This window comes from Papio anubis, chromosome 2 (genome assembly GCF_008728515.1).
Source record: "Papio anubis isolate 15944 chromosome 2, Panubis1.0, whole genome shotgun sequence".
Classification (NCBI taxonomy): domain Eukaryota; kingdom Metazoa; phylum Chordata; class Mammalia; order Primates; family Cercopithecidae; genus Papio; species Papio anubis.
In genome coordinates this window covers 49,496,598-49,518,489 of record NC_044977.1, presented here as the reverse complement: position 1 = coordinate 49,518,489, position 21,892 = coordinate 49,496,598, and the positions used below count along the sequence as shown (strand labels likewise).

At 45.2% G+C, this 21,892-nt stretch overlaps 1 protein-coding gene and 1 long non-coding RNA gene across 11 annotated transcripts in view; one reads left to right on the top strand and one right to left on the bottom strand.

Annotated features, from left to right (window-relative positions):
- Positions 1-8: 8 nt before the first annotated feature.
- LOC110740723 lies at positions 9-5,839 on the top strand. The gene is made up of 2 exons (XR_002515741.2): positions 9-128; positions 5,488-5,839. It is a non-coding gene; the product is annotated as an uncharacterized LOC110740723 (long non-coding RNA).
- RBSN (rabenosyn, RAB effector) overlaps positions 5,094-21,892 on the bottom strand; it is a 28,689-nt gene continuing 11,890 nt past the window's right edge. For all 10 annotated transcript variants that reach the window (XM_017946057.3, XM_003906865.5, XM_021922679.2 and 7 more), the window contains 9 exons: positions 20,803-20,903; positions 19,943-19,988; positions 19,678-19,839; positions 17,323-17,564; positions 15,662-15,732; positions 12,853-12,939; positions 11,822-11,924; positions 10,359-10,463; positions 5,094-9,676 (listed from right to left, as the gene is read on the bottom strand). In XM_017946057.3, the coding sequence (XP_017801546.1) occupies positions 8,525-9,676; positions 10,359-10,463; positions 11,822-11,924; positions 12,853-12,939; positions 15,662-15,732; positions 17,323-17,564; positions 19,678-19,839; positions 19,943-19,988; positions 20,803-20,903 (2,069 nt within the window). In that variant the 3' untranslated portion in view covers positions 5,094-8,524. The remainder of the gene's footprint in view (positions 9,677-10,358; positions 10,464-11,821; positions 11,925-12,852; positions 12,940-15,661; positions 15,733-17,322; positions 17,565-19,677; positions 19,840-19,942; positions 19,989-20,802; positions 20,904-21,892) is intronic.

Below are 21,892 nucleotides of genomic sequence, written 5' to 3'. Positions count from 1 at the left end.
GAGGGCAGTGCACGCCGCGGAGCACCCTGGGACTCGTAGGCGGCCTTCGACCTGGCGCGGCGAGAGTCGGCGTGTGCATCTTCGCTTTAGGACTCCTTCCGCTTGGAAGATTTAGGTTTTCGCGTCCTGTAAGTTAGTAATTTCCCCATCCACTAACGGGAAAATATTTTTACATAGGCTAAATGTCAGACATTGCAATAAGAAATAATCAGGAAAACTGAGTTTGGATATCAAATCAGCTGATAACATTCTATTGAACCTAAAGTCCATTTTTCTCCCTGAACATCTCCAGCTTTAACATGAAGAGTTCACACTGCACTTTCTGACATTGACTTAAACTTCTTAGCAAAAGAAAAAAAAATGGTTTGGGATCAATTGCTTCCTAAGTTCAGCCACTTAACAACTCAGGACCTCAATTTTCTCATAAACAAACTATGGGTGACATGCATTTCTAGGGCCAGGCGCGGTGGCTCCTGCCTGTAAACCCAGCCTTTGGGGAGGCCGAGGCGGGAAGAGTGCTTGAGGTCAGGAATTCGAGACTAGCCTGCCCAATACGGCGAAACCCCATGTCTACCGAAAATACAAAAAACAGCCGGGTGTAGGGGCAGCGCCTGTGGTCCCAGCTACTCAGAAGGCTGAGGTGGGAGGATCGCTTGAACCCGGGAAGCGGGGATTGCAGTGAACCAAGATCGCGCCACTGCACTCTAGCCTGGGTGACAGAGCAAGACTCCATCTCAAAAAAAAAAAAAAGTGCATTTCTGAAGTACTCTTGATCTGAAAGTTATTTCTCCTCTTTTGAAGAGTAATTTTGCCAGATTTAGAATTCTAGGTTAGTGTTTTTCCTTTCCCTCCCTCCCTTCCTTCCTGGCTGGAGTGCAATGGTGCTATCTTGGCTCACTGCAACCTCCGCCTCCCAGGTTCAAGCGATTCTCCTGCCTCAGCCTCCTGAGTAGCTGGAATTACAGGCATGCGCCACTACACCCAGCTAATTTTGTATTTTCAGTAGAGACGGGGTTTCTCCATGTTGGTCAGGCTGGTCTCGAACTCCTGTCCTCAGATGATTCGCCCGTCTCAGCTTCCCAAAGTGCTGGGATTACTGGCGTGAGCCACCGTGCCCAATCCTGGTGTTTTTCTTTCAACAATTTAAATACTTCACTCCACTCTTTTTTTGCTTGCATGGTTTCAAACAAGTAATTAGCTGTAATTATGTTTATTGGTATGATGGCTTTTTCCTTTAGCTTCTTCTTTCACAATTTTCTCTTGGTGTTTGGTTTACCGGGTTAGAATAAGGTAATGCAGAGCTGTAGATGTTTTGTATTTGTCCTGCTTGGAGTTCTCTGAGCTTCCTGGATCTGTGATTTCGTGTCTCATTAATTTTGTAAAGTTCTTAGCCATTTATTGCTTCAGGTATTTTTTCTTCACTCTTTTCTCTTTCTAGTATTCAACTTAAATGCATTTTATGTCTTCTGAAATTGCCTCATAGTTCTTGAATGTTCTGGCAGGGGGATGAGGGTTCTCTTTGCAGTTTACTGGGGAAGTTTCTGTTGACCTATCTTCAAATTCATTGAATCTTTGGCTGTGGACAGCCTACTGATAAGCCCATTAAGGCATTTTTCATTTAAGGTTTTAACTTCTAGCACTTCCTTTTGATTCTTAGGGTGTTTGTTTGTTTGTTTGTTTGTTTTGAGACAAAGTCTCGCTCTGTTGCCCAGGCTGGAGTGCAATGGCGCAATCTCTGCTCAGTGCAACCTCTACCTCCTGGGCTCAAGCAATTCTCCTACCTCTGCCTCTTAGTTGGGACTCTAGGTGCGTACCACCATGCCTGGCTTTTTTTTTTTTTTTTTTTTTTTTTTGAGACGAAGTCTCGCTGTCACCTAGGCTGGAGTGCAATGGCTCCATCTTGGCTCACTGCAACCTCTGCCTCCCAGGCTCAAGTGATTCTCCTGCCTCAGCCTCCTGAGTAACTGAGATTACAGCTGCCCACCAACACACCCAGCTAATTTTTGTATTTCTAGTAGAGACGGGGTTTTACCATGTTGGCCAGGCTGGTCTTGAACTCCTGACCTCAGGTGATCCACCTGCCTTGGCCTCTCCCAAAGTGCTGTGATTACAGGCATGAGCCACTGTGCCCAGTCTAATTTTTATATTTTTATTTTTTTATTTTTTATTTTTTTTTTTTTGAGACGGAGTCTCGCGCTGTGTCACCCAGGCTGGAGTGCAGTGGCGCGATCTCGGCTCACCGCAAGCTCCGCCCCCCGGGTTTACGCCATTCTCCTGCCTCAGCCTCCGAGTAGCTGGGACTACAGGCGCCCGCCACCACGCCCGGCTAGTTTTTTGTATTTTTAGTAGAGACGGGGTTTCACCATGTTAGCCAGGATGGTCTCGATCTCCTGACCTCGTGATCCACCCGCCTCGGCCTCCCAAAGTGCTGGGATTACAGGCTTGAGCCACCGCGCCCGGCCAATTTTTATATTTTTAGTAGAGACAGGGTTTCACCATGTTAGCCTGGCTGGTCTCAAACTCCTGACCTCAAGTGATCTGCCTGCCTCAGTCTCCCAAAGTGCTGGGATTATAGGTGTGAACCACTGCATCTGGCATGATTCTTAGTTTTCTTATCTCTGTTTACATTACCCATCTGTTCTTGTATGTTGTTTACTTTTACCATTAGACCCCTTAACAGACCACATTTTAAATTTCTTGTCTGATAATTCCAACATGTGAGTGTGGTTCTGATGTTTGCTTTGTTTCATCTGATTATTGGGTTTATTTTTTTTCCTTGCCTTTTAGCATGCTTATAATTTTTTTTGTTGAAAGTAGAATATCCACTCTATTGGGCCATAAGAACTGGGGTAAATAAGCCTCTAGAATGAGAACTTATGTTAATCTGACTCAGAGTTGAGAGCTGTGTTTAATGTTTGCCATAGCTGTAGGTGTCAGAAGCTTCCAGTTCCTCTAGTGTCTTTGTGTTTATCTCCTCTTGCCTTTGGGCTTCCCTGGATATTCCTCCTGAGAGAGTCCATGTCTTGCAGCTCTTCCAGCTGTAACTCACTCTTACTATCCTGGAGTCCTGTTGATATGGTGGAAAAACATGGGGGAGGTGAAGCATTCTATAATCTTATGATTAAATCTCAGCATTTTAGTGGGCTTGTGTCCTTGGGCTGTGACCTGTACAAGGTTTTTTCTTTTCTTTTCTTTTCTTTTTTTTTTTTTTGAGTCTTGTTCTATCACCCAGGCTGGAGTGCAGTACAGTGGTGCAATCACAGCTCACTGCAGCCTCTACTTCCCAGGCTCAAGCAATTCTCCCACCTCAGTCCCGAGTAGCTTGGACTATGGCACGTGCCACAATGCCTGGTTAATTTTTGTATTTTTTATAAAGATGAAGTTTCGCTATATTGCCCAGACTGGTCTTCAACTCCTGGGCTCAAGCAATCTGCCCACCTCGGCCTCCCAAAGTGCTGGAATTACAGGTGTCAGCCACCGCACTGGCTCACAAGTGTTTCTTAATTCCCCTTTGTACCCCCTTACATGACCCAGGAAGGCTAGAGGGGGCTGGAATGGGAGAAATGCCCTCCTCCAGATGGGATAAGGCTCTGTGAAAAAGTGCTTTCCTCTGGGGAATAAGCTTTGTTATGGAGAAGGCTCTGGTTACAAAGATGATTCTCCCTTTCCCGCCAGAGCCACCAGAGGGTCTTTCTCAGTTCTTCACCAAGAGAACCAAGTCGAGTAAAACCCAGGAAAGCGTTGGGGGTGAGGGAGAGTTGCTCACTCCCATGCTAGTCCACACTCAACCTCCAGCAGTTCCTCAAAATTACTATTTAAGTTTTCCTACTAGCTATGGCTCCCATGGCTTCTGCTCCAATCAGATCTTGCTGACTCTCTGGACTCACCTCTCTCCAGATTTTGGGATGGCAGTTTGGCTTGCATACTCAGCTCTCTAATGGGACCAAGAAAGGCCATTGATTTGGTTTGCCCAGCTTTTTCTTGTGGTAAGGATAGGGTAACTTTCAAACTCTATGTATCTGAGCCAAAACCGGAAGTGCTTTCTGAAGTATTTTTACAACTACACTAGGCTTCCTGAAGAGTTACGCACAAGTTTTTCATCTTAAAAGTCCACTGGAGGCAGTTACTAGGGATGAAACACCCCATTCCACGTTAGAAACATGGGTGTCCACATACAACACAATCTAGGGCCACTTGGGTTTTGCAGTCAGACAGACCTAGGCTGGAAACCCAGCAGTGCAGCCCTAAGCAAGCTTAACTTCACCACTCACTTATTTCCGCATCTGTAAATGGGTTGTTGGGAAGACTGAGGTAAGCCATGCATAATACTTAGCACTCAGTCTAGCCTATAGTGAGCACTACATATTATACTCTCCTGGTTTAAGAATCTACATAGGCCCTAAGGAGATCTGTTTCACAGACTCAGGTAAAGTCACTATCAGAAACCAGCTCAGCAGCACTCAACCTCATTCCCCATTGCCCTTTTCTGCCCTCTTTGAGCTTGACAATGGTTGAGCACCCACCACCACCAAACCACCACCTGACCCAGCTACTTGTTACTGAGGGCAAAGTAAGCCAGGCAGATCTGGATTTAAACCCTCATTCCACCACTGACTGGCTGTGTGGCCTAAGCCAGGCTAATCTCTCTTAACTTTTCTGCATCTAGGGTCAGAAGAACAGCTGAGTAACTACCTCCCTCACAGGCATGCTGGTAGAGCCGATGGAGGGAAATGTGGTCATGCAGGGGTGGTGACTGGCAGATGGCAATCACAAGGTTCCTCAATCTCTGAGCCTCAGTTTCTTCCAGTGTGAAACAGGGATGATAGGATCATTAAGGGATCTGCACTATACTGTGTAAAACTGTTCATTTAACCAGCACTGCAGGAATAACTGGGAATAAGGGCAGAACTGGAACCCGTATCTATCCCCTGTTCAGAGCCCAGTGACCTTCATTTTTTCCAGAGGCCTTAACCAGACAAACAACACAGGTGCTGGAACTATTCTGATACTCAGATGGTTGTCATCAAGAAAGAAGAGATGTCATCTGATGATTCTCACTTGTAACACACGTGCACACAGACACACACACCCACAACCTCTATCTCAGATTTTATTTTTTTTAAAAAAGGCTCCAATACAAGGCCCCAGAATAGTGCATGCAAATCAACGACCCTCAAAGTGACAGTCATTGTCAGATAACAAGCACAATCTGCTACAGTCTGTGACCTGGTAAAGAGACCACCTTTTCATTTTGAGTCCCATCACCAACTATGACAATGTCCAACCTACTGCACAGCTCACAATGACTCAGAGATACATTTTAGTATCTGAACAGCAAAGACATATTGAGCTGCAAGTACAATGAGTAAGTATCCTTAGTGTATTAGACAGGGGGAAATACAAACAAGGCATAAAAGGGAAAAGCCAACTTCATCTGATGCCTGAATCCCTAAGTCTCTTCTATCTTTTCTCATGATCTGTGTTTAGGGAGATCTGCTATGCCGTATCAAGACCTTGCTCATTTGGTGATGAGATGGGGCTATTTGCCTTGGAAGACTAAAGGAAGGGTGAATATTCACATGAGGTAAGAACTTGAAGTTGTGGTTACAATACATTGGCCAAGTTTTCCCTGCTGTCAACCCATCTCTGTAACTCCAACTTTGTGCCTGCATGAATTCTGCAACATGGTACAGCTGATGGGTAGAGAATTCTAACTCCTGTGATGTATATATTTACAGGAGAAGATAATCATGGAAGAATTAAATGGAAGAATTCATAGAAGAATACAGCCATGGATAAACTTAATCAAAATAATATGATTTTAGTTTGGTTTAGTATATTCAATGAGTCAGTTTTGTTTGTTTTTCGTGAGATGGAGTCTTGCTCTTCTCACCCAGGCTGGAGTGCAGTGGTGCAATCTTGGCTGACTGCAACCTCCGCCTCCTAGGTTCAAGCGATTCTTGTGCCTCAGCCTCCCTGAGTAGCTGGGATTACAGGCGTCTGCCACCACGCCCAGCTAATTTTTGTATTTTTAGTAGAGACGAGGTTTCACCATGTTGGCCATGCTGGTCTCAAATTCCTGACCTCAGGTGATCCACCCGCCTCAGCTTCCCAAAGTGCTGGGATTACAGGCGTGAGCCACTGCACCCAGCCGGGCCTTTAAAAATAGGTTTAAAAAATGTTTCTTGTGTGTTTCTCAATGCTTTTAGTTACTTACAGATTGTTACCTGAGGTGATTTGAGGGAAGGGGTATGTTTAGTGAATTAGTGTTAATCAAAATCACTAGCTAATTAAAAGAGAAATGTTCTCACAAGAAAAATAATTATGATGGAAAGCAGCAATTAGCTTCTGAAACTACCTGCTTTTCAGTTCATCCTCTTTTCAGAGAAATGAGAGCCTAAGCAGGGAGGAGCCTACTGGCCATCTGGGAAACCCTCTGGAGTATCAGAGAAATGTCATGGGCCTCAGGGAAGAAAAGAGGCCTGTACCAGGCAACATCTTAGATGCCTGGTTGCCAACTTCTCAAAACAACCCATAACCACCAGCAGGGCTGGTAACTGGCTGACATTCGTTAACCCACTCGTATGGCTGTTTGTGAACAGATCCCAAATGCAAAGGGTCCCCACTCCCCGTCTCCACACCCTATACAAGACCTTTTCATTCAACCAAAAGGATAAGAAATGTGATACAGAAATGTGAACATCAACACAAATACAGATTATTTTTTCATCAAGAGAGTTCAAACATTCCCATTATCAAGAGGGATCTTCACCAGAATGTAACAAAATTAATTTCAGCTCTCACACCAGTAACCAGTGAAAGTATGGCCTAAAGCTAGTTACAGGGCATAAAGTGACCAGTGGTCAGTTATTGTTCATTAGTTAAGATGAGTAACTGCAGAAACTCTACCCAGAGCTGAGCACATGTGGCTATCATGATGTCAGATGTCAGTTAAGGGTTATGTTCCTGTAAACCAAAGCACCAGAGCTAAATTAACAATTTCCCTTTCTGGTCTTAATTGACTAATAGTTAAGTACTGTGGGTGCTACCAGCACGATCCTCGGTTGTGCTTCTTCAAACATTTCAGTTTCTTAATACTAACGTTGGTAATAAAACATCTCATCAGGGCGGGCACAGTGGCTCACGCCTGTATTCCCAGCACTTTGGGAGGCCAAGATGGCAGATCACTTGAGGCCAGGAGTTCAAAACCAGCCTGGTCAAAACGGTGAAACCCCATCTCTACTAAAAATACAGAGATTAGCCAGGCATGGTGGTCCACACCTGTAATCCCAGCTATTCAGGTGGCTGAGACACAAGAATCACTTGAACTGGGGAGGTGGAGGTTGCAGTGAGCTGAGATCATGCTACTGCACTCCAGCCTGGGCAACAAAGTGAGACTCTTGTCTCAAAAAAAAAAAAAAAAAAAAAAATCTCATCAGTGCCCCAGGTCAGAACACAATGAACCAAAAGGGAAGAAGGCTGATCAAATAGCCTTGGAAATTACTTTAATTTAGCTTCTGACTCTGGGAAGCTTCCCTTCTTCTGATGATGTTTTGCAAAAGCTTCCAGATCACCGATTCCTAAATTAGAGACCAGGCCTTTTAAACAGACCCAGATCAGAGTAACTTTGCCAAAGCTCTGGAGGGAGATTTCTCCAATGACAGACAATTGTTCCATCAGAACAAGGGTGGGGAAACTCTTCTCACAAGTAATACTAGTATCAACCAAAAAGTTAACCACTCTTATTTTCTAAAAAGCTCAGGACCAGATTCACATTGATACCCTGCACTGGCAGCTTAACTTCCTGAAAGAGACAAAAAACAACTTAAACTGAGAAAATAGACCCTGGTGAAATGTTCCCATCACCCCACCTTAAAAAGAGGTGCTGGGCTCTCCTGGGTCTAAACTCTCCCCTTCATAGCAGCACTTCCCCCTGCTATTGTACAGACAGGAAGCACAGAGCAGGGGAGAGGCGGCCCCAGGTGAAATGGAACTCACAGCCTACTAGGGATGGACTTCTGTCAGAGCAGAATATAGCTCAGTGGAATCTATCTTCTCTGTCTTGGCTAAAGAAGGGCTCTATAAAGGCTGCCCTATAATACTGCAAAAGGAACCAAGACTAGGCAGTAGCAAATAGACCCAAGAGGTACACAGCAGCCATTTCTGCCCTGGGCCCAACAGAGCTGCATTTAGTTATATCTCGATAGTAAAAATGTAAAGTCCCTTCAAAAGGGGTAAACCTCCAATTACAAAAGATAGTAATAATAAACAGGAAAAACAGCAAATAAATGCTGATTCTCCCTGTTCTAGTTTCTATTCTATTATTCAACTGTAGTGGAAACACCTCAAAGTGCACAACACAAAACAGCAGATTCCTGCCCCTCACCTGTGTGCATCTGACTTCTCACCCTGCCACCTTCCCCATCCACCCTGCCACCTTCCCCATCCACCCTGCCTGCCCTCTGTCCTGCTCCACTGGCTCCTGCCAGACCCCTGGGCCCAAAGGTGCCCTCTCCACTGCCGATCAGTCAGTGCCCCCCTTCTGCTTGGCCAGGGTGTGCTTCAGCTCCCGCAGGTTCTCTGTCAGCACCTCTACCTCATCTAGGCGGCCACACTGCTTGGCATCAAAGATGTATGCCTTGATGTTATCGATCTGCTGCAGGAGGAGCTCTTCCTCTATGGGCTCCTCAGCCTCCGGCCCACTATCACTGTCCATCTCAAAGGGGTTGGTACAGGTGGGTTCCTCAAAGGGGTTGCCAGGAACCAGAGGGCTTGAGGGCCTCTGCTGGGGATGTTCATCTTCCTCGTTGAAGGGGTTAAGAGCTGGGCTGTCTGGCTGAATGAATGGATTCCCTGCCACTGCCTCCTCCTCCCCGTCCTCTTCCTCGAAAGGATTGTACTCTTTCAGCATGCGGGCTGAAGGGTCGAAGGAAACCCCTGCAGCAGGAGGACTAGTAGTGCCCTCTTCCATGGGGCTGGAGAGGTCTTCCTCATCAAAGGGGTTTAAGGAGGGCCCCTCATGTTGCTGTGGCATGCTGCTCTGGGTTAAGAGCTCCTGGCCAAGGGCTGGGGGCCCAGACCACACTCTGGTGGGCTGTTGAGTTGAGCTAGGTGAAGGGGTCTTGGGAGCTGTATTGCTTGGAACTGGGGAAGAGCCTAGATCCAAAGCATAAGCAAGGTGGGTGCGAGGCTCTCTGCTGGGCTCCAGCTGAAAAGGGCCGATTTCTCGGAAGTCCAGGGACCGAGTCCGTGTGTGCAGGGATGCCACCCGAAACTGCTCCCTTTCTCGTTCCAACTCCCGTTCACGCAGCATCTGCAGCTGTTCCCGCTGCAGGTCCTCCTCCTCAGCCTGCCTCCGGGACAGCTCGATGGCCTTCTCTGTCTGCTGCTGGTCATACTCGTCCTGCAGCTGCCGCAGGTTCTCCTGCAGGGTGCGCACTTCATCCGTGCGGCCCGCGGCCTTGGCCTGCCTGATGAATGATGTGATGTTGTGGATCTGCTGGAGGAGCGGGTCTGAGTCCTCACTCTGCCCCTGACCTCCTGACAGCGGGAGCCAGCCCTCAGCCTTTCTCAAGGGGGCAGAGCCCCTGCGGAGAGATGCCACCTCCCCGTTGGCTGCTCGAGAAGCCAGGCCACTCTGCCTTTCCTCAAGCCTTCGCTGAGACTCCAGGGCAGCCTGGGGAGAGAGCAAAGCAGAGAGAAGAAATAGTCACCATGCTGGCAGCTGTCACCAGCTGTCACCCACCCTCTGTTGTCCCTCTATCCCTGTGCCAGTGACACTCCAATTTCTCACCTCAGGACAAAGATATCCAACTGCTAAAATCAAGTCATGTTTTTGTGTATATGTGGGCAGAAGGGAGACCCTGATTTTCAAAAATAAAAATAAAATATAATGAATAAGTTAGGGCATCAGATTTTCTCAATCTTAGATTCACAGGCCATATACTCTTCTTAAACCTCTGAGGTCTGTTCCCCTCATCTACACTGGAATCTCACACAGCGTTAAATACACATATAATTTTCTGTTTAATATTGCATATACCAATATGTTCTACAAGGAACTTCCTAATGTCTTGGTCCTCTGCAACTTCTGCCATAGGGAGAACTGTCAATCTCTGTGATATTCTAGCCATGAGAGAATCAGCAGAAGCTCTGAAAGAAAAATAGGACCTGGGGAGAAAAACAATTATTCTAGTTCCCATAGATAAAAGTGAGGCTGAAACACAACAGAAGAAATATGCACATTTGAGAGAGAGGTTCTGATTCACTACAACCCCACACAACCTGGGAGCTCACGGCAGCCTCTGTGCTTGAGAGCCACAGGAGGAAGCGAGCCCCGTATCCCTGGCTTCACTCACTTGTCTCTCCATGGCCCTCTTCCTCTCCATTTCCTCCTTCCTTTTCTTTTTCAGTTCCTCAAACTGTTCTTTGGTTGGCAGTGACATCAAACCAAGCAACTTTTCCTGCAGGGAGTGACAGACAATTTTACACTTAAACCCTTTTAGAGAAAAAATGACCCTTAAGCCCCATGATGAGAGTTTGCTTAAGCTGAGCCACTCTGTTCTCCGAGAGTGACATCATTTGACAGCAGCCGGAAAGGAGCACACTCTTATATTGGGTGAGAGTCAACTCCAAATGGGCCTGCATTTTCCTCATGAAATGATCAACATCAGATATCCCAGTTATTCACCTGGCTCCAATGTTAGCTTCTCTATGAGGTCTTGTCCCTGCCCATCCTATTAGCAAACCTCAATCCCAGTCCTCTCTCCCACACTTCCTTGCTGTAAATTTCTCCACAGCACTTTTGCTATCTTATATACTAGATATTTTAGTTGTTTGTGATCTCTCCCCTTCTTTAGAACACAAGCTTAATGAGAACAGGAACACTGGTCTTTTTTGTTCACTATAGGACATCCAGCACCTAAAACACTACCTGGTATATAGGAGGCGCTCAATAAATGATTGCTGAATAGAATCACTAATCAAAGTGAGGAAGGACCTACTTCTCTGTATTACAAAGTCAGAAAACTAACCCAACAGGACTCCATCTATTAGATCTCTTTGTTGGCTGGGGGCAGTGTGGTTCATGCCTATAATCCCAGCACTTTGGAGGCCGAGGTGGGCAGACTGCTTGAGCTCAAAAGTTTGAGACCAGCCTGGACAACATGGTAAGACCCTGTCCCTACTTAATAAAAGAAAAAAAAAAGAAAAAAACACTTTGTTTTAATTAAAAAAAAAAAAAGAAAAAAAAAAGATCTCTTTGTCAGGGAGCCCCAAGGGTGGTTAACTGTGACTCTCTCAGAAGGGGCCTTCACGGGTAGAAAGACACAATTCAGACCTAACCACTTAGGTTAGTCTGCCCTTAATCAGCTGTTTCCTCCCAGCTGATGGCTCAGGAAGTCTCTTAGGAGATTATCCTAAGGAAGAAATACTAAGTACCAGTATTACTATCATGGCAACAATTAACAGCAGCAAAAAATTAGTCTATCAAATGCTCAACTAAAGGAAAACGGTTAAAGAATGGCATATACAGTCAATATGCACTATTGTAAATACTGTATATAAAAAATACAAATAGGAAAAAAGAAAACATACCAGAATAATGAGTGATTGTAATGGGGACATAGGATTAAAAGTAGTTTTAGTCTTCTCTGAAATCCAGATTTTTCTCTAAGTGTGGCATCATGCATTCATAATTTCAAAAAATAATACAATGTATAAATAGGAAGTAAACAAGTCACTGGCATGGATCTGCCTCTGGGGAAGCAAAAGAGCAGGACAGGCCAAGCATGACATTTATGCCAACCCAGGATGGCTTTACCTGCACAAAAAGTGTAGCTGAGTATCTGATCATTCTCTGCAACCGCAAATTGCTTGGATGTGGTGGAGGGTCCTGGTTCAAGCCCAAGGTTAAGATCTTCTTACTGAATTGGAACAAACACATGAATATAATGAGCACTGCCAGCTTCAGAAACAAGGGTGAAAAGTATAACATCTGGAGTTGCCAGGCTTTCATGCCAGGAAGGTGTGTAAAGATGGGCAAGTGACTCCATCGAAGTTTCCTTGAAGGCAAAGCCCATTTCTTACCCTTTGGCCGTACACAGGCCTCAGCACAGGGCGCACAACACTGTCATGGAGGGACTGACTACACATGCAGAGCCAGCTTCACAGGTGAGCAACCTATGCAACTAGAAAGGACTGGCACTTCAAAGAGCCCTATGCTTAGTTTAATGCTCTGCTGTTAGTGTCTTTATTCTTAATAATTTTTGGACAGGGGACATGCATTTTCACTTTGTACCAGGCCCTGCAACTACATAGCCCATGCTGTATGTCTGGATGGACAAAAGTGCCTCATCTCATTCTCCCTCTGAGTCACTGTACTTCCCATAAATCAAAGGGCTAATTTAACCCCAATGGCCAGTCCACAGTTAAAAAGCAGTTGTGGATTTGAGCACAGACACAAAGAAAGAACCCGAGTTTCTATCTTTGCTCCGCAACTTTTGCTATCTGTGACATGATTCCTCACCTTTGACACAGGATGTTAATCCCTACCTCACAGGGTAACTTCAGAATAAATGAGCTATTCTAGAGAAAACAGCCAGTGACTAGCACATGATAGGTGTCAATAACTAGCTCCTCTTTCTTTAACAATAACAAACATTAGAAATCCTTAATGAAACAAAAGTCACTGAGATGCATTAAGTGCCAGAGTTGGCCCCTTCCTTGCCCTCCTCCTCACCCACTGCCCCATCACCAGAAGTGTGAGTGAGTGCAGGTCTACTTTCGCCATTTCATTAGAACAGCATCTTCTCCATTCCACCAGTGGGCAGGATACCACTTAATGGACCTTACCTTAAAGCGTCTATCAGCTCATACACTTTCTGCACTTCCACTCGAAGGTCACTGGCATGTTCCAGACTGTAGGTTGTCTCCCCAGCACTAAGGAGAAACCACAGAGACACGTGACCTAAGTTTCATAGTGCAGACTGGCCAGCATAGTGTAGAAGGACGCTAAAGGTGTAACGCCTCACAAAGGCAGGTAATTCTCTAAAGGGGGCATTTCAGACTTTTGGATATAATGCAGTGTCCATCTCTTGGAATGATGAATCAAGTGGAAGTGACGTTTCGATTTGCAGACACAATAGGGACAGACTCAGGTTGACGCCTCCAAGGACTAGCCCTTATGCTCATCACCAAAACAAATGCGGCTGAATTTACTCTGGCCTACTTTCTCTAAACAATTCCACTGCCTCTAACAAGATGTAAGAAGTGGTTTACTAAATCAGTTGGTTACATTAAAAGCAGAAAACTACTTGGCTTTTCTCGCTCGAAGGTACCCAAGGAGGTTCGAGACCAGCCTGGCCAACACGATGAAACCCCATCTCTACTAAAAATACAAAAATTAGCCAGACATCATAGTGGGTGCCTGTAATCCCAGCTACTCAGGAGGCTGAGGCAGGAGAATCGCTTGAACCAGGAGGCGGAGGTTGCAGTGAGCCAAGGTCGCACACTGCATTCCAGCCTAGGCGACAGAACAAAACTTGGTCTCAAGAAAAAGAAAAGATATATATATACACACACACACACATATACATGGTTTTGTTTTAAACAAGGCACATCTACTGCTACATGCATTGCTTTAAATGTGGCAGAGAGGCAACACAGGTTTAAGACAAAGTCAGAAAACTCTGAAATTAATAACACTGGATACCATAATTAATTCTTTTCCTCTAGGTTGGGAAAACACTGCTGGGATCTGACTCTAGTAGTTAGCACTTCAACTTCTAGGTCACAAACACTAAGCTTCAGAAAAAGCCATGCCCTTAAACAGGGATCAGCAAATTTTTTCCATAAGGAGCCAAATCATAAATGTTTTCAGCTTTGCAGGCCACAAAGTCTCTGTTGTTGCTATTCAACTCTGTCGTGGTGGTGCAAAAGCAGCTACAACCAGTAATCAAACATGGGCATGGCTGTGTTCCAATAAAACTTTATGCAAACAGGTGGCAATAACTAGTATTGGTAAGGCTAAAAAGAAAGTGAAACCCTCATACACTGCTAGTGGGAATGCAAAATAGTGCAGTCATTCTAGAAAACGATTTAGCAACTCCTCTATGGAATGTTACTCTATGGTAATATATAGTTAGCATAAAACCCAGCAATTCCACTCCTAGGTACCTACCCGAGAGAAATGAAAACATGTCTACACAAAAACCATAAAAACTTGTACACAAATATTACAGAAGCATTATTTATAACAGCCAAAAGTGGAAAAATACCAAATGTTCAACAACTGATGGATCAACAAAATGTGACAAGTATCCACACAACGCATTCATACAGATGCAATGAAGTACTGATATATGCAACAACATGGATGAATCTTAAAAACATTACACTTTGTGAAAGAAGCCAGACAAGAGAGATTTTATATTTATGATTCTATTTATATGAAATGTCAAAAACAAACAAATCCATAGAGACAGGAAACAGATTAGTGGTGTCCAGGGAGATAGGGAAAGGGCAGTGGCTGCTAATGTATGGGGTTTCCTATTGGGGTGATGAAAATGTTTAGAATGAAGACAGTGGTAATGTTCGCATAATTTTGTGAATACACTAAAAACCACCGAACTGTACACTTTAAAAGGGTAAAATTTATAGTGTATGAACTACATCTCGATTTTAAAAAAGAAGCAGATGTTGGCCAAGGGCAGTGGCTCACGCCTGTAATCCCAGCACTTTGGGAAGCTGAGGTGGGTGGATCATGAGGTCAAGAGATCAAGACCATCCTGGCCAACATGGTGAAACCCTGTCTCTACTAAAAATATAAAAAAATTAGCAGGGCATGTTGGCGTGCGCCTGTAATCCCAGCTACGCGGGAGGCTGAGGCAGGGAAATTGCTTGAATCCAGGAGGTGGAGGTTGCAGTGAGCCGAGATTGCGCCACTGCACTCCAGCCTGGGCGACAGAGCAAGACTCTATCCCTCCCCCTGCCAAAAAAAAAAAATATATATATATATATATATATATATATATTAGCTGGGCGTGGTGGTGTGTGCCTGTAGTCCCAGCTACTTGAGAGACTGAGGCAGGAGAATCACTTGAACCCGGGAGGTGGAGGTCGCAGTGAGCCGAGATCACGTCACTGCACTCCAGCCTGTCAACAGTGAGACTCTGTCTCAAAAACAAAAAAAAAGCAGATGTCAGGATACATTTGGCCCATGGACTGCAGTCTGCCAGCCCCTGCTCTAATGGACATGCCTACTTTAAGCCCTGACACCTCAATGTGACACTCAAGTGGCGTCTACCCAGGCATGAGCATGAGACCCACTGCCCTTCCTCTGCTCTGTCCAGATGCTGCACTCAGCAGCAGTACCTATTGTCTGAGGCCTTTCCCAAACCTGCTCAGTCAGAATAGCCAAGGTCAACTGAATGTGGCTGTCTTTTTACAAGCTCATGTGATGGTAACATGTACCCCACTAAAAGACAGACATGAAGGTGATTCTCTTCATAACAGCCAAAAGTGGAAAAAAACCAACTTCAGCTGGTCTCAGAAAAAAAGCACAGTTGAAGTTAAGATTTTCATTTTTGGCTACTGGAGAACTGACCTAAGATGCCAGAAAACAGTCACCACTGGATTAGAAAAACATAGATGAATAGCTTACTTTAATGATGCTGCCATCCTGATGTATTCTGGAGCTTTCTGGTCAACTTTCTCCATGCAAAGTCGTAATTTCTAAGAACAAAAACAAAGCGGTAAGTGGTATGCTCAAGATACAGAAAAGCCTACCCAGAAGCTAGGCTCCATCAATGGAGATATATAAATGTTCACTTTTCCAACATATTAATTGTTGTTATCAATTTCCTGATTTATAGACCTACTTTCCAAGCAGAAAATTTTGTAGGAAGGAAAGAAAGTGAGAATGGAGCTTCTGACCAGATGTTTTGTTTTGTTTTTTTTTTTTGAGGAGTTTTGTTCTGTCACCCAAGCTGGAGTACAATGGCGTAATCTCCGCTCACTGCAACCTCTGCCTCCTGGACTCAAGTGATTCTCATGCCTCGGCCTCCTGAGTAGCTGGAATTACAGGTGCACCGCCACCACGCCCGGCTAATTTTTATATTTTTAGTAGAGACAAGGTTTTGCCATGTTGGCCAGGCTGGTCTCGAACTCCTGGCCTCAAGTGATGTGCCCACCTTGGCCTCCCAAAGTGCTGGGATTATAAGAGTGAGCCACCACACCCGGCCAGATGTTTTTGAGAGGAGTAAGGCTTCCAGGGCACAAGCCGAGGTGTCTACCAAGACAAAAAGGAATTAGCTACTACTTTCTTTCTCTGCCAAGTGATGCCAGGCAACATTAGGAAATCAGCACAAGGCATTGCCAGGGCTCACTTCAAAAGAGGAAGTGGCACAAGCACAGTGGGTATTCACAGAAATGAGATACCAGGTCATGAACTCCACACAAAGGATGGAGAATGGCTACATCTGCAACCCAACATGGGGCTTAATTAACACCATTTCTAGTAGCCTGAGTATTTACATGGGGATTCCAGAAACACTGCCATTATGACCTGCAGAACTGCTAACAATGACTATTCAGTGGTCATCAGACAAAAATATATCTTCCTCTGTTCAGAATGTTGCACAAGCTGCTTCCTCTGCCTGGGCTGATCTCTTCCCTGCATCTCTTACTGCCTGCCCACCCAGTCCACCTGGCTAGTCCTCCTCAGCTCACAGGTCTCACCTGGCCATTAAGGGACCAAGCCAGTCTCACTCCCAGATAGTCTTTGCACACTATTTCCTCTCAGAGTATGCATCTAGTAGGGGGGCTGTGGGATTGCTCATAGTAATGACAGCTGAGGCATTTGGACAAACTTAGAAGGGGACACTCAGTAAACTGGTAAAGTCTGAAAACTTGTAGAACTTTCTAAAACTTGGAAAGTCTAACACTCCCAAGTGAGTTTCCCGGGATTCTTCTGGCCCACTGTTTATGAACATCTCTAGCTTCTGCTCTCCCCACCGAACCTGTCTACACCACGTGGCAACTGCCCTTCCTCCTCTTGCCTCTGGGCCACCAAAGCCTCCACCCTCCTGCTTTCAAGTAGCCAAGGAAGGCCACTTGAAACAAGTTTGCTGCAACACACCCAGGATGACTCTGACGCACACAGGGCCCTAGCTGGGAAATCATAACATGGGCCTTTAACAGGAACTACAAATAATTCAAACGAACAACTTCCCAAAGCATTCTCCAGAATCTGCAGGAGTGTACATAACAAACAGCCAAAATCTGCCTAAGAAATTAGACCCAAGACCAGACAGCGCGAATCACCTCGTAGAGCTTCACGATGTCGGGTGTGTGCTCCTTCTCATCAATCTGCTGCTCTCTCTTGAGCAGCGTGTCCTTGCAGTGTGTACAGCAGCGGATCCGGTCATCGTCCTTCTCATCCAGGACCGAGCTGACACTGCTTATGCTGCTGATGCTGCCTCGGCGGGAGCCATGGACACTGTTGGGTGACTGGCTGGGGCTGGTGTGGGTGCTCAGGGACTCCTTGCTGGCACTGGTGAGCTTGTCTGTAACCACAACACCAACAGGCAGCAATGACCCCCACAGCATCCAATTACCATACCCACGACCTCAAGGCGGCAGTCCACAGGTGTTTGATTTAGAGAGTAACAAGATCAGGCTCCAGCTGTGGGCAAGTACTGCCCCTCTGCCTTCCTGGTGTCAGACTCTGGTGGGAAAGGACTCCACTGCTGCCCCTCCAAATCCAAACAACCTTGCCTTTCCACCTGCCACTCTCTTCCATTTGCCTTGTGCCTCCAACACAACAAACATTCTCCCGGGAGATTTTCCTCCACAGCCTTCTCCCTATTCCCAAACATCTGGCTCCTATCCTCTCTGAATGGCAGGTCCTCCAGGAAAGCCTTTTCCAATTCCCTGAGGCAAAAACTATCCATCCTTCCCATCAGTTCCCACCACATTGCCCATTTTGGAGCACTTTCCACTCTTCTCCCTGTGTACAGTTACATGTACACCCCAGAGCTGCCCTAGGAACCTGACTCTTTGTGGGTACAAACTGTGTCTTACTCACACTTGTACCCTTAACATATCCAGCAGGGCCACCCCACAGCAGCTGCCCAGTAAATGCTGGCTAAAGAGCTCAAGAGAAGAAGGATGAATAGTGTCCCAAAAAGGCTGCTTAATAGTCTTATGTACATGAGACAGGGAGTTGGTCTCAGGGAGGAAGTATCAAGGTAAAGTGACCTGGTATATGTGAGAGTTGGACAGAAGAAGCATCTGTTTTTGTCCCCACATTATCCAGACACCCCATGGCCAACAGCATGCACAGTCAGCAGAACTCTCTAGTGTAAATTTATCCCAAACTTCCCAGAAGCCAATGAGATCATCTTCAGCAACTTCTACTCAGCTTGGTTGCAAAGTCCTGGAGGATCGGGTTCCACCTAAACTTTGTCCTCCACACACCCCCAACTATTCTATTTGCTCCTCTGTTAACCTACCCTGGGCCTTCCAGAATTCCATGCCTTTGCTCCTGCTGTTCATTCTACCTAAAATGTCCTTTCTCCATCTCTTTTGCAATCCTACTCATCTTTTAAGGCTCTTTTCGAACATCACCTCCCAGCCCTAAGCATCCATGCTCTCACTGTCCCTGAACCCACAGCACTCAGCATCTCTCATATTATATTCGTCTTTTCTATATGACAGTGAGTTGTGTGTGACTTATCCCACAGGAAGGGACTAGCCCACTGTTTATATTCAAGACCCTCTTCTCAAAATCACACTTGCCACTTCCAAACAGAGCAGACAAAGAGTTGGTCAGCCTCTCCTGAGTGCCTGACACAATCTCTTTCATTGTACATCTCTCTTTAGAAAGCAATTATTTATTTGTGAGTTTATGCCCCCTGCTAGATGCTAGACTCCTTGGGAGAATGAACAATGCCTTATAGGCTTATAGGCCAGAAATGGGCAAAAGATGACCTGTGAGCCAAGTCCAGCCTGCAGGCTGTTTCTATATGGCTCTCAAACTAAGTATAATTTTCACATTGCTATTTTATTTATTTATTTATTTTGAGATGGGAGTCTCACTCGGTCGCCCAGGATGGAGTGCAGTGGCTCAATCTCAGCTCACTGCAGCCTCCGCCTCCCAGGTTCAAGCAATTCTCCTGCTTCAGCCTCCTGAGTAGGTGGCACTACAGGCACATGCCACCACACCAGGCTAATTTTTGTATTTTTATAGAGACAGGATTTCAACATGTTGGCCAGGCTGGTCTCGAACTCCTGACCTCAAGTGATCCACCTGCCTCGGCCTCCCAGAGTGCTGTGATTACAGGCGTGAGCCACTGTGCCCAGTCTAGTATTCACATTTTTAAAAGGTTGTTTAAAGAAAGAAAAAATGTCACAGCAACCATATGTGGCCCACAAAACTTAAATTTATCTACTATCTGATCCTTACAAAGTTTGCCAATCCCTGTTATAGACCACTGTATCCGCCCCTAGCATAGTACCTAGCCTGTAGTGGGTTTCACAGAATCAGCAACTTAATGAATGAAGATTCCCATGAGCCATTAATGTAACAAAAAGGTTCCACGGTCCCAGTGGTGATTAGCAAATAAGCTAGACCCAAAAGAAGATGAGGGTCCAGGGCCCCACCTCCAAGTCACCTACTTGCCAAGGGAAGGCTGATGAGCTCCATACACTTCTTGCACATAATAGACCCGCAGAGGCGGCAGTGGTGGCGGCGGTTCCGGATGCTGAACTTATTCCCACAGTCTGGACAGAAAGGGACATCCTGGTCGTTGACCCAAGGCACCACAGACTTTTCTATTGCTTTGGGAAGAGCAAACCAACAAGAAAGCAGGCCATTTTTAAAGAGAGCTTTGGTCAGGGAAAAAAGATAGTAAGATGAATGTGAGCAAAGTTTTAAAGTTACCTCGAATCTTTGCAGATTCAGTATTTGTTCTGTCAAACGCAGTGAGCTGACCGGGAGAAAATATTGCAAATGAAATTAACCAGGTGATGTATACATGCTCCACATTTTCCAATACATCAAGCAGGAAATAAGCACATTTGGATTTCTCAAGTCTCATCTGTCATCCCCAACTCCACAAAATCACAAAAGCAATTTCACATGGGACAGGTTATTAGTTTTACATCTAGAACCTACCTCCCTTCCTATGACCCACTTCTAATCTCTTTATTGTCAGTTACCCCTTTTAGCAATAATCAGGGGTAGGCAAGGATGGGTAGGGGCAGTGACTGAAAGCAATGGAAAACTCTCCATTCTCCACAGTGCTCCTGGACCCTAAAACTGGCCACATATTTCTGCCTTACAAAGTACACATAAAGAACTGTACTTGTGGTTGCTACTATGCCCAGCACACAATCCAGGTTACACACAACAAGCACATCCAGGATCAAAATACACCCGTGAGACCTGGTCACCGCTTCTTTGTTTGCCATCACACACTACACCTCACTGGGTGATTGTGCCTGGGACACCCAAAAGAAGAATCTGAAGGAAGAAAGGTTTTCTGGCACCTGAGTGGGATTCATAGGTGGGAAAAGGGAAGCTGAGCATGTGGCAAATTTGTCAGCCTGGGCCATTCTCTTAAGGAATGCTGGCCCAGGCTAGAACTGTCCACCACATCCTCTGCACCTCTCTAGAGAAGGTGTTCCTCTGCCACCATCAGCTGTATATGATATACACAACACATGTGATAGAAATGTGATTATTTTTTCCCAGCAAATGTGTATTTGCAGAAAAAAATGTTTTAAGACAACAAAATTTACCTTCTCTAACCTGATTATTAATTTATTGACTTCCACAACATAGTGGTCAATTCTAGCAGCTCGGTGTTTTTTGAAGTCGGAAAGATGGCTTCTCACAGCACCTAGAGGGAAGGAAGGGAGGGAGACAAATGACTTATAGTTTCTCTGAGGGAGCCTCTCTACCTTGCCACTTATCCCAATGAATTTCAAAAGCAGGCTGGTCAATGTAGCGAGACCCCGTCTCTCTCCAAAAAATAAAAAAATTAAAATAGCCAGGCATGGGCATGTACGCCTATAATCCCAGCTCCTTGGGAGGCCAAGGCGGGAAGATGGCTTGAGCTCAGGAGCTGGAGGCTTCAGTGAGTTATGATCCCACCACTGTACTCCAGCTTGGGTGACAGAGTGAGACCAATCTCAGAAAGAAAAAAAAAAAATTTCAAAAGCAAGTAAAAACTCTAAGATTTTAGAGTCGTACCAAAAATTAAAAAACCAGGAAAGCAAATGGAAGAAAATCTGCTGAATTGTTAACCGTGACCTTCGGAGGCCACCAAGTACCATATGAGAGACCTGAGAGTACAGTAAAGAGCATGGACTCTGGAGTCAGCCTGTGCTCAAGTTTCAATTCTGCCACACACTGTGTAACCCTGGACAAATTACTTAACATCTCTGTAACTGTAAGAGTACTCAATTATCAAATGGAATAATAACGGTATGTACTTCACAGAGTTGTTACGATGATTAAGTAAGTTAAAATTTGTAAAGTCTTAACTGACTCTCATGCCAATGTTAAATAAACCGGGTGGTAACATTATGGGCGATTTAAAAATTTTTGAATTATCTTACTGTTTTATAATTTATAAATTTGATACAATATGGTTTTTCCTCAGGATAAAGACAATTCTCAAAATGGCCAAAAAAATGTAAATGCTAATAGATTCCCTTGTGGAAGCTAGTTAAGCTGATACCTTCCTCAGTCCAGCAGCCAAAACCCAGGACAAATGTCTGCAACACAAAAAGCTTACTGTCCGAGTAACCTGAAATATCCCCTGCTCAGTCTCACCTGTTCCAGAAACATTGCCCTCAACCCTCCCGGCACTCAATGTATGTCTCC